This window comes from Camelina sativa, chromosome 14 (assembly GCF_000633955.1).
Source record: "Camelina sativa cultivar DH55 chromosome 14, Cs, whole genome shotgun sequence".
NCBI classification, from domain to species: domain Eukaryota; kingdom Viridiplantae; phylum Streptophyta; class Magnoliopsida; order Brassicales; family Brassicaceae; genus Camelina; species Camelina sativa.
In genome coordinates, this window is record NC_025698.1 from 23,553,233 (window position 1) to 23,568,969 (window position 15,737).

A 15,737-nucleotide genomic window follows, 5' to 3' on the forward strand; every position below is an offset into this window, starting at 1 on the left:
CGATTGGGGGTAAGTTGACCAAAAAGGCCCCATTGCTATTGTCACTCTTTGCACCAAATTTATGACTAAACAGAGCTGTCTGATTATTTATAACTACGGTAGAAATATATATAAGGAGCTGGTACGTCTTAATTGGTCCATAAACTTCAGTATCAATTAAACAGAGCTGTACGATTTTTTGCTACTGCGCTACAATAATACTAATTACTTGTACGAGTAGGTTAAATCCTTCTACAAGAAATTAAAGTGTGACCTACGTACCTTGCTTATTCACATTACCACATCCCTTTTTTTCTTTCCTTCAACCTCAATTCACGTACTTCTTGACTACTAGACGTGCTGACGTACAGTTACGGGCCAAACTTCTTAAACAACCTATAGCGTCACTCGGCCCAAGCAAAATTGAATAACTTATTAGAAATCATTGCTTCCTTTTTATTTCCTTCGTTCAGTCATTTGTGGCGGTTTATTTTTTTCCTTTTGTTGACAGATCTCATGTCAGACACTTTTTTATCCTATTCGGACATTTTTGGTTTTGGTACCTACCCCTGTCTCCATCCTTGCTATTTAATGCTTATCAGAACCAAGAGAAAGCTATAGGAAGAAGAGAATTAAAGACGGAGCTTCTCACGTACGACCATGGTTGGAAAGAATAACACTTTGCCGTTGCTTGACCCTCGTGATCCGCCGGAACTCAACGGAACCAAACCGGCGTCTAAAGTATGGGCCAAAGAGTTCGGCGAAGAGTCCAAGCGGCTTTGGGAGCTAGCGGGGCCGGCGATCTTTACAGCCATCAGTCAATACTCTCTCGGCGCACTCACTCAGACTTTCTCAGGTCGTCTCGGCGAACTCGAGCTCGCCGCTGTTTCAGTTGAGAACTCTGTCATCTCCGGTCTTGCCTTTGGTGTCATGGTATGTTACGTAACCCTTCATACGTGTCTTGTTCTTGGTAATTTATATTCTGTTCCAATAAAGGCCACACAATCTAAAATCGATATTTTAGTGGATTAGCTTCTTTTATTCNTTTGGTACCTACCCCTGTCTCCATCCTTGCTATTTAATGCTTATCAGAACCAAGAGAAAGCTATAGGAAGAAGAGAATTAAAGACGGAGCTTCTCACGTACGACCATGGTTGGAAAGAATAACACTTTGCCGTTGCTTGACCCTCGTGATCCGCCGGAAATTAACGGAACCAAACCGGCGTCTAAAGTATGGGCCAAAGAGTTCGGCGAAGAGTCCAAGCGGCTTTGGGAGCTAGCGGGGCCGGCGATCTTTACAGCCATCAGTCAATACTCTCTCGGCGCACTCACTCAGACTTTCTCAGGTCGTCTCGGCGAACTCGAGCTCGCCGCCGTTTCAGTTGAGAACTCTGTCATCTCCGGTCTTGCCTTTGGTGTCATGGTATGTTACGTAACCCTTCATACGTGTCTTTTTGTTCTTGGTAATTTATATTCTGTTCCAATAAAGGCCACACAATCTAAAATCGATATTTTAGTGGATTAGCTTCTTTTATTCTATTCGTTAATATCAAAGTAGATCTTCCCATACATTTTAAATAGTTTCTTAATTTTGTTAAATATATATTTTTTTCTGATTGTAAGGGCTTAGTTAGTTTGGTGACAAAAAGGATCAGTTTAGGTTAAACTTAATTACAGAAAGAGTAACTTTGGAAAATAGGAGTTCCTTAATTTTACTAAAACTGACTTTTTACTCATACGATAGTTTGAAAGTACACCCACTTTCATAGAAATTTTATGAATATATACTTTTTTTTTTTAAATCTATTTGTAAAATATGTTTGGATAGCGAAACAAGAAAACATGATTGTAACTGGAAAGTGGAAACTTGTGCCGAGGCTTGGACCATCCCCTTTTCTTATCCTCTCCACTAGACACACTTCACTCCTTGTTACCACATGTTTAATTGGTTTGTTTATTCTTCAACTTTGTGTGTTTCCAGCCTATCACCAAAAATAATATTATAAAAATACCAAAATCTGTGAATTAATAAATTCAATATTTTCATTAGCTTACTCAATAATATGTACTTATTTATTTTCGTCTACATTTAGCAAAGAAAATGGTTACTTTTCAAGTTTAGTTTACAAAGATAGCAATGAGACTTAACGTGTTTAAGGAAAGTATTAAAAAGTAAAAACTTACAGATAGTTCCCAAACTTTTTAGTATATCTAAAATAGAAAGGGCATGTTTTAGAGACTTGGTCTGTATCCAATTAACATAACTATAAATTCTGTTTAGTTATAAAACATTTTGAAAGAGTAGAAGATGAAAGATAAAAATTAAAATATGAGCGTTAAGTTGCTTGTCATGAACCAGTTGCAATGTCACAGTATTTTATCATTCCCGCCCTAATCACTTTAAGCTTTCCTATGGTACAATCTAAGAGATCAACCAATACTAGCAAATTTAATATTGTGGTGATGGAAACTGGTTGCAGTTAGGGATGGGGAGTGCGTTGGAGACATTGTGCGGACAAGCATATGGCGCGGGACAGATTAGGATGATGGGAATATATATGCAACGTTCGTGGGTCATTCTCTTTACCACTGCTTTGTGTTTGCTTCCCGTCTACATTTGGGCTCCTCCTATTCTTTCCTTCTTCGGCGAAGCTCCTAAGATCTCTAATGCCGCGGGTATAATTCTTTTTATTACTTTAGGCCAATTGGTTTTTGAGTTGAAAGTTCACAGTTTCTAGATGCTAACCTTTTTTAACTTGACAGGGAAATTCGCACTGTGGATGATTCCACAACTATTTGCGTATGCAGCCAACTTCCCGATACAGAAATTTTTGCAGTCACAGAGGAAAGTTCTTGTGATGGCTTGGATCTCTGGAGTGGTTTTGGTTATACACGCAGTATTTAGTTGGCTCTTAATCCTTTACTTTAAGTGGGGACTTGTAGGTGCAGCCATCACTCTCAATACCTCGTGGTGGTTGATTGTTATTGGTCAGCTTTTGTATATTTTAATCACTAAATCAGACGGTGCATGGACTGGATTTTCTCGGCTGGCGTTTCAGGACCTCTATGGATTTGTTAAACTTTCCTTAGCCTCTGCTGTTATGCTCTGGTACCATTTCATTTTCTGGCTTAGATAGTTTTTGATTTACGTAAGCTACAATTCCGATTAGAATGTGACATGTTAGTTCTTTGTATTTTGCAGTTTGGAGTTTTGGTACTTGATGGTTCTAGTCGTTGTTACCGGTCTTCTTCCTAATCCGTTGATACCAGTCGATGCCATCTCCATTTGGTAATCGATTTTGTGATGATCTTTGTGTATTTCTCATTGAAAATAGGTTTGTTTTAGTAACCTTGTGTACGTTTTGGGTATCACAGCATGAACATAGAAGGGTGGACTGCCATGATATCAATAGGGTTTAACGCTGCCATAAGGTAAGTTTTCATATTGTTTCTCTAGAGCCACATTAGTTAAACTCTCATGAACTGTTGAACTTTGTCTCTCGGTGTGATCAGTGTAAGGGTATCAAATGAGCTGGGTGCGGGAAATGCAGCTTTAGCTAAATTCTCGGTGATAGTTGTCTCCATAACTTCAACTCTTATTGGGGTTGTGTGCATGATTGTTGTCTTAGCCACAAAAAACAGTTTCCCTTATCTTTTCACTTCTAGCGAAGCAGTGGCAGCAGAAACCACAAGAATAGCCGTCTTGTTGGGCTTCACTGTCGTCTTGAACAGCCTCCAGCCCGTCTTGTCAGGTACCTCATGATGAATCATAATAATAATTAAAAACAAATTAGGATCAGAAAACATTTGAGTTTGTGATCAATTTTGGTACTTCATTTTATTTTAGGGGTTGCGGTTGGAGCTGGGTGGCAGGCTCTTGTTGCATACGTTAACATTGCGTGTTATTACATTATTGGACTTCCTGCTGGTCTTATTCTTGGATTCACACTAGACTTTGGCGTTCAGGTTAGCTTTTAACCGACGTGATTAACCTTTTTTTAATTCACTCTTACACAAGGGATTATGACTATTTGTATATTTTTTAATTCACATTAATTAGCATTGTTCGTTTTTAATTTGGTGTTAATATATTTGTAAAATTTTTGTAGGGAATATGGGGAGGTATGGTAGCTGGAATATGCTTGCAAACACTTATATTGATTGGAATCATCTACTACACTAATTGGAACAAAGAGGTCTCTTACTAAATCTCTTTATTTCTGTTATGTAGTTCCTCTTTTGTGTTTGGTTTGATCATTTCATTAATTAGCTCTATAAATTATGTAGGCTGAGCAAGCGGAGAGTCGGGTTCAGAGATGGGGAGGAACAGCTCGGGAGTGATCAACTCTTGGGATCATCAATCCTCGATTTCTCTTTTTTTTGTTCTGTCACCAGAACAAAATGTATCAAACCCCTCTATTTGTTTTTTTTTTTGCTTTTTACCGATATGCCTAAACTGAAGTTAACGAGTCTCTCTGGGAATGTTAGAGGGGTTTTGTTAGTTTTAGTCCTACTCTTAGATCTGGGATGGTTTACTGAGTTAAACATTTGATTAACTGAACTATGAGGTTTGATTTTCATAGGCTTGTTGATCGTCAGAGTTGATCCAAAATGATGACGTGCGAATCCATTATGGAGTGACATGTACCCATTCTTCACGAAGGATGATATTCGGTTCATTAGGGGTTTGCCCATGATATTGGAAGAATGTCTCATGGAGAATTTGAAATATCTTTGTTTTCAGGTATAAATATAATTGATCATCTGGATTCTCACTCATATACGGTATATGATATACCAATATTGAAGCTTAGACATTCTTAGGTTAGCTTCTAGGTTCAATTTTTTTTTCTTTCTAGATCTTGACATTACAACATCATCGAAGGACATGATATTTAAAAGCTTTTTGAAGCCTTAAGTGGGTTTAAATCTAAGTATTGAACTCCAAGATTTCACCTTAAAGGTCATGAACAACCAAAAAAAAATCATGAAATGAAGTACTTGACAAGGTTTAACCACAGCAAGAACTTGACGTCAATATCATAAGCATTAGAGAATCCCCCGGCCATAGGTGGTAAAGAAGGTTCAAACGCAAAAATATTTTGTGAGAATCAAAGTGTGAAGGAAGTGAATCGTCAAATCTGTTTCTCTCACCTGACCGTAAATCGATTTCCATTATATAAAAAAATCACATGAAACAGACATTTTGGGATTTTCTATATTTTTAATCTTTTTTTTTATTTTTTATTTTTGGACAAAATTCTATATTTTTAATCAACTTTTAATCTTAATAATAAAGTAGAGCCACCCAAAAACTTTCAATCTTAACTATGCACCAATTTTCATTAGATTTAATTGTATCAATATATTAAAATTTATTTTAAAATCTTTTTTTATTTTAATCATCTTAACTACACAATTAATATTAACAGTTCTCTACATTTATTGGGTACTTTAATATTGCTACTATTATTCTTACGTTAAAACACAACTACATAACGCAATTAAGTTAAATTATTTTGGTAATGTTTTCTAAACCATGTTAATGGTTGACCGATCAATTACTACACTTAAATGTGAATTACCTACATAAATAACATATATGTAATTTGTTATAAACAATTTGTTTTAAATTTTATTCTTTATATATATATATATATTTAGAGGTATAAGAATATGTAATTTGGTGATTAATATAGGATATATATGAATCTTTCTAATTTTAATCATCTTAATTGTACAATACTGCAATTAACTCATTTAACCCACTAACAATACTATCTAAACCTTTAAGATTTTTTTTACATTAAAACAAAACTAAATGCATTAAAAACACAATTATGTCAACTTAGTTTTGTAACTTACACTCAATTGTGCATGACCTACACATTTTTATCAACAATTTCCCTATAAATAGCAAACACCTCAGTAAACACCATCATATATCAAATCCCTCATAAAAATTAAAATTCTATGACATCATTTTTTAATATAACTAATGGTGTTTCAAATGTTTCATGTATCTCACTTTTGAAGATTTGAAAGCAAATGTTGGTTTTAGTTTGTATAGATTACATGTTAGTATATTTATAAGAAGTTCAAGTGATTCAAATACGGTATAACCGTAAATTTTGGTATCTATTTTAATTTTATTATATTTTATAAGAAACTAATACATTTTCTATCTCTTATTTCCATGGCCTGTTATTCAATGAATGATTTGAAAATCTATATAGAATTGTAAAAAATATGTCTCAGTAAACTATAGTTCTACCAATTTAGTTATGAGATCTTACAAAACGTCACATGTTAATTTTAAGATACAAAAAATTTTGTTAACTTTTTACCATTTAAAATTCATTGTTTTATTATATAAAACGTCACATGTGACATCCTCCTTTTGATATTATCTCTTAATTCTAAATTCATTGTTTTATTTTTGTTTAATTGAACTTAATCATATTATTACTAAAGAAAATATAAAACTTTACATAATAGTACAAAAATATCAAGATGTATTGACTTATTAAATCATGCACAATGGATCGTTGAAAAACTCGCAGTAAAACGTACGTAACTCCACATACGACTCTTATATTCATGAAAAAAGCATACAAAAAAGAAGTAGAAAAGGAAAAATAACTAAATCATTATCATAAAATATCTTTTATATATATATATATATGTATATATATATTTAAAACTATTATAAGAAACAAAGAAAAAGCAAATTTGTATATAATAGAAAATGGTCTCTCCTACTAACCAATCAAAAAGAGCTATATTATCATATTAGATAGAACAATGTATACGTCTAATATTTAGTTTCTTATAGTTGTATCAAACAGTTTATTATAAGGCTATAAGTCTATAGATACAATATAAATTAGTTAGTAAAAATAACAAATTTATGTAAAACGACAATGAAGTTCGTTGACAAAAACAAAAATGAAGTTCAAAAATTGAAAACACGATAAAAGAAATAATTTTATGGGTGCAAATGGTTGCAAAGTTGAAAATGTTGAAAAAATTTATTTAACCAATTGTCATTATTTGAATGAAAGAGGTTGTAAAAAAACTATCAACCCATTGAACTTAAAAAGTTGAAAAAATAAATTAAGGGTGCAAATCGATGGCTTAAATTAATAAGTTGAAAAAGTTGAATAAGCATTCATCCAATTATTTTTATATTTGAGATTGAAACGATCGCACCCGGATTGCTAATCCTGCACATGAGCCACAGGAAACGATATCATCGGAACCCCATAATTCCGACGAGACAACCGACGTAGAAATCACTCTTTACAAAAACTCCTACAAAAAATGCCAAACTCCACCTCATCTAGTTATTGAGTCGCACAACCAAACACCCCTAGCGACCAAGTAACAAGAGAGGTAGGCCGGAATATTTGATTCCATCAAGCCACGGACAACACTTCCCCACGAATACTCTAATTCACTTTCAACTCCTTTGTGGTCGAATGACACCTTCACCTGGTGTCGAACGTCACCCATCGCACCACTTGCGAACCAACACACATGGTGTCGATGACACTCTCCTAGTGTCGGTTGACACCAACGCCCACGACATCACTTCCATTGATCTCCCCTTATCCAAACCTAACTCCAGCTGTCCTCCTAGGATCCAAACACACAACAACATGCTGATGTCGACCAAAACAATCCTGGTGTCGCTCGACACCCCAATCTTACCACAAAACCGTCTATGCCAGACCTCAATACAAACACTTGATTAAAAACACAAACCTACCGTTCATTTCATAAATTCACCGTTGGATATGGAGCCTGTAACACTACGAAGCTCCACACAAAATTTCAGCCCAATCGGACTCCGTTTCATCCTCTAAACGTTTCCCCGAAGTAGCCATCATGGACCAGTTCTCATTGTTCGTATGTTGGTGTTGGTGTCGACCGAAACCGACACCACTATGGTGTTGATCGACACAACTTCTGAAATACGACCCGTAGCCGATTTCAAGCACCTCTCGGCCAACAAAACCTAACTCTACGACCAATACTCTTTCCTCAACGATTAAGCATATACCCAACATATTCACAATGACAACAACCATAAAAACAACCCATGGATTCTTTTCAATCCATCTTACCCATGACAAACCCACCCCAATCATCCCAAAACCCTAGATAAGCCTAACATCAACCACTTTTTTTTTTTTGAATTTAATGTTAAATTATATTTAAAGAAAAAATAAACTTGTTACAAAGCTTGTTTAAACGTTTTCAAAATAATTTTAAAGAACATGATTAATAGAATCTTGCAGAAAACCAGACTTGGATCATAGGACCACCACCTTCCTTTGTTGTGCTCACCCGGTTTCAAACATTCTTATCTATCAGCTTGATAATACATTCCACTGTCGAAGGTTTCTCGTCGTGACGTCGATCATTTCTTTCTCTCCATAGTGCATGAATGGTATTCTGAAAGGCATATCCCGCTAGGAACCGTGTTGTCTTGTCCAGAGTGTCACCCGCTAGCAAAACCATAACCTCTTTCCAGTGTGTAGTGTACTTATCCTTGAGTAGCCGTTTCACTAGCGACTCCCATATTTGTTTGGAGAATTGACACATGAAAAATAGGTGCTCTCTTGTTTCCATCGTGTTACTGCAGAAGATGCAGCTTGTGATGGCATTAGGATTCCATTTATTCATACGCTCTCCGGTCGCTAACTTGTTCTTTGCTACCAACCATGTGATGAAAGCATATTTTGGAGTAATATTAGGGAACCAGATGGCACGGTAGTTCTCCATTATGGGCTTGGCTTGGTGTAAATGGTACCAAGTAGCTTTGGTTGTGAATTGGTTGTCGTAGTGATCATTGTGACCCTTCCACAGAGCTACATCCTGCTCTCCTGCTATCCGGATAGACTGATATTTTTGTATCTCCTCTTCAACGGAGCTAAGAAAAGCCGATCAATGCATTCGTCGCCTAGTCATAACAACTGCTTCAGCCAGAGTGCTCGATGATGGTATACCCATAGTAATGCAACCTCTTTCGCCTAGCGTCTCATAAAGTCGTCCCAGGGGAGACCAAATATCGAACCAAAAAGATGTGTGTTCTCCATTGTGTGCTTCCACTCGATGGAATTGTTGTGCCAAATCTCTATATTTCAAGAGTTTCTTCCAAATCCATGAACCCAAGGTAGGATTAGGTTTCTCTGTCCAGATTGAACCGCTACGGATAAGGTAACGTTTGACCCAATTTACCCATAAAGAGTCTTTTGCTGAGAGTAGTCTCCATATCAGTTTGAGAACAGACACCTTATTAGCTTCTTCGATCGAGCGAAGTCCTAAACCTCCCTCACGTTTTGGGAGACACACCTCAGACCAAGCAACTTTTGTTTTCTTGGCATTCAGTGAAGGACCGGACCACAAGAAAGCAGAGCATAACTGGTCTATCTCTTTAATGCAGGCTTTAGGCAAGCGGAAAGCTGAAATCCAAAAGTTGGTGATGCTTGAAATTACTGAACAGATGAGCTGAAGCCTCCCCGCAAAAGAGAGTACCCGAGCTGTCCAGGAACCTATCTTCGACTTTATCATCTCCAATAAAGGAATGTAATCAGCCGAGGACATTCTCTTTGGTAGTAGAGGTAACCCGAGGTATCGAACTGGTAGAGAGCCATACTCGAATGGAAAGTGCCTGAGAATCTCCTCTCTGTCTTCCATCGTGATACCAGCTGTATATATTGTAGATTTCTCCATGCTAACTTTGAGACCCGAATGAGTAGCAAAATCCTCAAAAACCTTCAGAACACCCGTGATTGATGACTGTTGTCCGTCCACAAAGACGAGTAAATCATCTGCAAAACAGAGGTGAGTGAGCTTCATGTGTTTACATTGAGGGTGATAGCCAAAAACATTGTTGCCTGTAGCCTTACCCAAAACTGCGAGATAAGACATTCATGCAAATAACAAAGAGGTAGGGATTGAGTGAGCATCCTTGGCGAAGACCTCGTTTGCTATTAAAATAGCCAGCAAGTTTGCCATTAACTTGGACAGAGAACGAAGCAGTGAAGATGCAGGTCTGAATCCAGGAAATGTACTGCTCAGGAAAGTCAAGAGCTCACAGAGTAGTGAGTAGAAAGCTCCATTGTACAGAATCAAAAGCTTTGGAGATATCAATCTTTAGGGCACAGCGCGGAGAGACATTGTTGTTGTGGTAATCCTTGATGACTTCTGTAGCAAGCAATATATTCTCCATCAACAATCGGTTCTTGACAAAAGCAGACTGGTTGGGCGCGATGAATTTGGGGAGGATGATCTTGAGTCGGTTGGCAAGGATTTTTGAGATAACTTTGTACATAACATTGCAGCATGATATCGGTCGATAATCCTTAGGTATAGCAAGCGGACAACAACAACGCAAATCAAGAAACAACAAAAATGCAGCGGACAAGGGCTTAACGACAACCACTTACCTTGGGTTAAGGACGGAATCTGAGGAAGGAGCAATACCTCACCACCAGCAGAGCTTCCCCCTCCTCCTCCACGCCACATCATCACCACTCCCCTTCTTTCTCATCCCCAAATCCAACTCCTCACCTCCTTAACATCCAGATATCCCCACATCTCTCTTCTTTTCTATAGGGCAGGAAAACGGCTGGGGAAGGAACCCCTCACATGAAGAGAGCGTTTTCCTTTTATAGAGAAAGTTTAGGGTTTTTTCCAAAACCACTAAACCGCACAGAACCAGAGAACGAACAAAACCGACAACCTTTAAACAATATGGTGTCGGTCGACACCAACCTTCAAAAAAACCTAACTCGGTTCACCGGCATTACAGAGATTAATGTTGAAATACTTATTCATCCCATTCAACCAAAAAAGTTGAAGAAATGAACAAATTATAACTTAAATTTGTTCAACTCTTTCATCTCCTATTTAGTGGATGAATGAGTTAAACCATTTTAACTTCATTCAGACGACGAACGTTTCTATAGTCTTCCCTCCTAAGAGAGTACAAATTTCAATGCCATCAGAACCATCCAAGGATTATAATCCGTTTAAAAAGACGCCTTATAAAAGTAAATAGTGTCTTTGTATATTACAATAATATATATATATATACATATATTTTAGCTTTGAATTCGTTACTACTTTTCTCGTAGTCATCAAAATATCTTGTTACTATATTTTTTTTGTTATTATTATTGTAGAGAGGATGTTGAGAACAATCTATTCCTGCCAAAAAGACATTGTCATAAGCACTCGAGTTCTTAATGTGTAACCTCACACATTGTGGTTTGAAATTGACTTTGATAAACGCATTTGCTGGGAGCTTCCTCCAAAGTTTGATCAGCTGACTTTTGACATGAATCTCACATTAGATACAATTCCACAGACTTTTGGTAAAGATATTATATTTATCTGAAAATCTCAAGATCTGTGCTTGAATATATTATTTGTCTCGTGAATTATAGTGATTGTTGTGTAGAAAAATATTTTATTAATTAATTGTCTAGTTAAAAAGAAACTAAACCACAACACAAATTTAAAAACATATAACGTTAGATCATACAGTCTAAACTACAACATTAATCGTAAATCTAAAGTCAATCTGACAGCCACTTTTGTAACACTTCTAAGGTCTATTTGAAAATTTTCGATGTTTTATTCTTGTGTAATATAATTAGAAGTTTTTTTTTTCTAAACTTAATTTGACAATTCTATTTTGGAATGAAAAAATATTACATGAATAATAAACAAATTAACTTTCCTGTATATAAATTTTTAAAATACAAATTTAACGAAAATCATAATTTAAATCCGCAAAATATTTTATCTGAAAATTTTATTTTTTATTTTGTTTGCCATACACATTTTGTTGCCATTACAATAAATGGCTTGCCACGTAAATTCGGAACATAATTACTGAAATGGGAACAAAAGAGATTATTCAGCTTTCTTAATCCGTCGCAAAAGCCTAATTTCCTCTTTCTCTTGTTTACCCGGTCATCATCATCACCTCCTTGCTGGATCCGCTGAGCGAGAGACAAGCGCAACAACAACAACAACAATGGCGAAATCAAGCGCCGACGATGAAGAGCTACGGCGAGCTTGCGAGGCTGGGATCGAAGGAACCAAACAATCGATCGTTATGTCGATACGCGTCGCCAAGAGTCGCGGTGTTTGGGGCAAGTCTGGGAAATTGGGTCGACAAATGGCTAAACCCAGGGTTCTCGCTCTTTCCGGTGATTCCTTCTTCTTCTCTTCTTTGATTCTTCAGATTTGATTTCATTTTCTGGATTCAATTACTCGATTTCGCGTTTTTCCCCCTAAATTAAGCTTTAAGTTTTAGTGTCTATTGCATTAGATCGGAGTTTTGTTTCCTGTACAGTCTCAAAGTTGATTTCCACTGGTATTAAGATAAGCATAGTAATGTAATTGATTTGGGGCTTGTGCCATGGAAAGGAATCTGTAGAATACAAAATCCTTATAATATTTCACTGTTCTTGGCCATTTCGAGACTCTTCAGAGCTCAGAAAAGTTTTTTACCCTGTCAGCAAAAAAGATTTTGGTAGTGTGTACTCTATTAGGTGAAACAACCCAGTGTACTTGTGTGTTCTGATTCAAGTTTGTGATATGATGCCTTGGATCCATGTGTTTTTCAAGCTTTCTTGTCAGATATTATCAGGTTCTTAAGAGTTGTAATCAACTTATATGCGTTTTTATTCTGCTTTCGACAGTCAAATCGAAGGGTCAACGGAAGAAAGCATTTCTTCGTGTCATGAAGTATTCAAGTGGAGGAGTCCTTGAGGTAGTCTTCATAATTTTTTTTCTAAATGAGGCACACTTTCACGAGAAACTCACAGGCTTTAACATTTTGATTGATAAAAATCAAATTTATACCACGATAGCAGATTATTCGAAGTTCAGAATGACATGATGATGTTTTATAATTCTTTTTTCATTCAGCCTGCTAAAATGTATAAACTCAAGCATCTGTCAAAGGTGGAAGTCATAACTAATGATCCAAGTGGATGCACTTTTACCCTGGTAAGATTACTCAATGATTTTATTGAAGTGGTATTTGTAAGATTTCAAGAAGAAATATTTGTAGTATGTAGTATAAGAAATGGAACACAAAAGCAGAATGCATAACTGTAAAATACTGTTTAATATTTTCAATTTCACCCCTGCTTTTGCTGATGCATAGTCTTTTAGGGGTTTGACAATCTCAGGAGTCAAAGTGTTGCTCCTCCTCAGTGGACCATGCGCAACACTGATGACAGGTACCACAGTTAGGAATATACATTAACTCTTTCAGTATGTGACGTATAGATGTTAAGCAATGATATATTTTTTATTGTAGTTTTGCTCATTAAATACATAACGTTTCTCTACCTTGATTGTAGGAACCGACTTTTAGTTTGCATATTGAACATATGCAAAGACGTATTAGGCCGCCTTCCCAAAGTTGTTGGTATAGATATTGTCGAGATGGCCCTTTGGGCTAAGGTGCGGATTAGAACTTTTTCTGTCTTCTGTTTTTTGTCGAAGTCTCTTAATTTCAAAACAAGCTTCTGTATGTACTTGTTAAACTCATTCTGCTTTTCAGATACGTGAGTGCTTTTCATATAATAATTTTATCTGCTTTATCTTTCTGTTTCGTATTATTGGTCTAGGATAACACTCCAGTAGTCACTACTCAAAGAAGTACAGAAGATGGTGAGCCTGTTACTGAAACCGTAACAGAAAGCGACTTGAAAGTTACTGTTGAGAAAGAACTAGTCTCTCAGGCCGAGGAAGAGGATATGGAGGCTCTCTTGGGAACGTATGTTTTTTTTCTTTGGTTAAATCCTTTCTGTTCACGCATTTCCTCCTTTTTTCTTATGTAAAAATCAGTATATGTTTTACAAAGGATGACTGCTTTATTATCTACTTTGTGTTATAGTTATATGGAATGAAGAGATAAGAGTAAATAACCCAGGACTCCTTCCCATTAAGTTAAAGCTTGTGGCAATAGGTTTCTGATTAAGCAGAATTGTTTGTATGTCCAGCATTCATAGTAATTATAGCTCACATACTTATTTTTCTTCTTGATTGTATTAAACATATACTATTGGCATTATTCTCTGAAAACTAGGTTGCTGGGGATAAGTAAATAATGGAAGCAGTTATCTGTTCCACTTAGTTTTTTCAGGTTGTTCAGTCGACTGATATAATTGACTTATGCAGTTACGTAATGGGCATTGGTGAAGCTGAGGCCTTTTCTGAAAGACTGAAGCGAGAGCTCCAAGCTCTTGAAGCGGCAAATGTACATGCAATTCTGGAAAGCGAACCATTAGTAGATGAGGTAATTATTTTATGCTAATTATTATTCAAGACTATCTTGGTATTTGAACAGTTGATGGGAAGATCACGGTTTAATTTTTCTTGTTATATCCTCATCTTCATGTTTTTTCAGGTTTTGAATGGACTAGAGGCAGCTACAAATATTGTTGATGACATGGATGAATGGTTAGGAATATTCAACATTAAACTTAGACACATGAGGGAAGACATTGAATCGGTAGGACTCACTTCCTATAAATAATCATTCGTGGTGATTTGTTTATTATTTGTGGCTGGTTATGGCTTTCATATTACTTATGGAATCTGCTGCGAGAGTAAGAGAGAAAGAGAAATTGATTTCAAGTACTTGTGTTGTTGGACTGATCATTGCTTCATATGTCAACACATATTCTCACTTTCTTGTATGGTATCCAGATAGAAACTCGAAACAACAAGCTAGAAATGCAGTCTGTAAACAATAAAGCTCTCATTGAGGAACTTGATAAAGTTATTGAGAGACTGCGTGTGCCATCTGAGGTTTGTTTCGCTTTATTTTTGTGCTGGCTTCTCATCTATCTACTTGGTTCACTTAAAAAATGTTGTTGATTGCAGTATGCAGCATCCCTAACAGGAGGCTCATTTGATGAAGCAGACATGCTCCAAAATATCGAGGCTTGCGAGTGGTTAGCCAAAGCTTTAAGGGGCCTTGAAGTACCCAACTTAGATCCGATCTATGCTAATATGCGAGCTGTATGCCTATGCACTTCAATCTTTCTTATTCGCTCATAAGTATTCTATTTTGTTAAAGAGTTTGGTTTATTATATTACATGTCGGGGTTAGAAAATAATATTAACAGTATGAATCATTCGTAGAAATGTCTAGGTTTTGTACAATTACCTGAATTTGGGCTACTCGTGCTGTATTTTCTTCAGGTAAGAGAGAAAAGAGCAGAACTAGAAAAATTAAAAGCTACTTTTGTAAGGAGAGCTTCTGAGTTCTTGAGAAACTACTTTGCTAGTTTGGTAGATTTCATGATCAGCGACAAAAGCTACTTCTCTCAGGTACTACTTTTGTAAAATTCCATCTTTCCAATATGAATCTAAAGATTATAATTCTGAATATATATCGCTGCATCTTGTAAACAGAGAGGGCAGCTGAAGAGGCCTGACCATGCAGATTTACGGTATAAATGCAGAACATATGCTCGTCTTTTGCAACATTTAAAGGTAAAACCGAGAAATGACTAGGTGATATTCTGAAAGCTCAATTCAGTACGTTGACAACTTGTCTCCTCCCTCTTTTCAGGGTCTTGATAAGAATTGTTTGGGACCATTGAGAAAAGCATACTGTAGCTCTCTGAACTTGCTCCTTCGCCGGGAGGTGAGGAGCAAATATTCCTTTCTTTTTTATATTGACAACTGATTTACTGGAACTCTTAATTGAC

The 15,737-nt window shown here is 36.3% G+C and overlaps 3 protein-coding genes across 7 annotated transcripts in view; 2 read left to right on the plus strand and 1 right to left on the minus strand.

Annotated features, from left to right (window-relative positions):
• On the plus strand, nucleotides 535-4,742 carry LOC104742262 (protein DETOXIFICATION 33). 2 transcript variants are annotated; one of them, XM_010463249.2, is made up of 9 exons: nucleotides 535-912; nucleotides 2,460-2,655; nucleotides 2,743-3,088; nucleotides 3,182-3,268; nucleotides 3,355-3,411; nucleotides 3,493-3,731; nucleotides 3,827-3,945; nucleotides 4,089-4,175; nucleotides 4,267-4,742. In XM_010463249.2, exons 1-9 carry the CDS (start codon nucleotides 640-642, stop codon nucleotides 4,318-4,320), a joined length of 1,458 nt encoding a protein of 485 aa, XP_010461551.1. In that variant the 5' UTR covers nucleotides 535-639; the 3' UTR covers nucleotides 4,321-4,742. The 2 variants fall into 2 exon arrangements, with proteins under 2 accessions (XP_010461551.1, XP_010461550.1); XM_010463248.2 differs by lacking the exon at nucleotides 535-912 and adding an exon at nucleotides 1,033-1,402 and having other exon boundaries at nucleotides 4,267-4,559.
• Nucleotides 8,932-10,515, minus strand: LOC104743910. The gene is made up of 4 exons (XM_010464941.1): nucleotides 10,437-10,515; nucleotides 10,115-10,311; nucleotides 9,970-10,060; nucleotides 8,932-9,902 (listed from the first exon to the last, which is right to left on the minus strand). Exons 1-4 carry the CDS (start codon nucleotides 10,513-10,515, stop codon nucleotides 8,932-8,934), a joined length of 1,338 nt encoding a protein of 445 aa, XP_010463243.1.
• Nucleotides 11,895-15,737, plus strand: part of LOC104742263 (exocyst complex component SEC3A) — a 9,137-nt gene continuing 5,294 nt past the window's right edge. For all 4 annotated transcript variants that reach the window (XM_010463250.2, XM_019236251.1, XM_010463251.2 and 1 more), the window contains exons 1-13: nucleotides 11,895-12,209; nucleotides 12,705-12,775; nucleotides 12,934-13,014; nucleotides 13,183-13,250; nucleotides 13,374-13,476; nucleotides 13,644-13,792; nucleotides 14,197-14,314; nucleotides 14,426-14,530; nucleotides 14,728-14,829; nucleotides 14,905-15,042; nucleotides 15,226-15,354; nucleotides 15,439-15,519; nucleotides 15,599-15,673. In XM_010463250.2, the coding sequence (XP_010461552.1) occupies nucleotides 12,035-12,209; nucleotides 12,705-12,775; nucleotides 12,934-13,014; nucleotides 13,183-13,250; nucleotides 13,374-13,476; nucleotides 13,644-13,792; nucleotides 14,197-14,314; nucleotides 14,426-14,530; nucleotides 14,728-14,829; nucleotides 14,905-15,042; nucleotides 15,226-15,354; nucleotides 15,439-15,519; nucleotides 15,599-15,673 (1,395 nt within the window). In that variant the 5' untranslated portion in view covers nucleotides 11,895-12,034. The remainder of the gene's footprint in view (nucleotides 12,210-12,704; nucleotides 12,776-12,933; nucleotides 13,015-13,182; nucleotides 13,251-13,373; nucleotides 13,477-13,643; nucleotides 13,793-14,196; nucleotides 14,315-14,425; nucleotides 14,531-14,727; nucleotides 14,830-14,904; nucleotides 15,043-15,225; nucleotides 15,355-15,438; nucleotides 15,520-15,598; nucleotides 15,674-15,737) is intronic.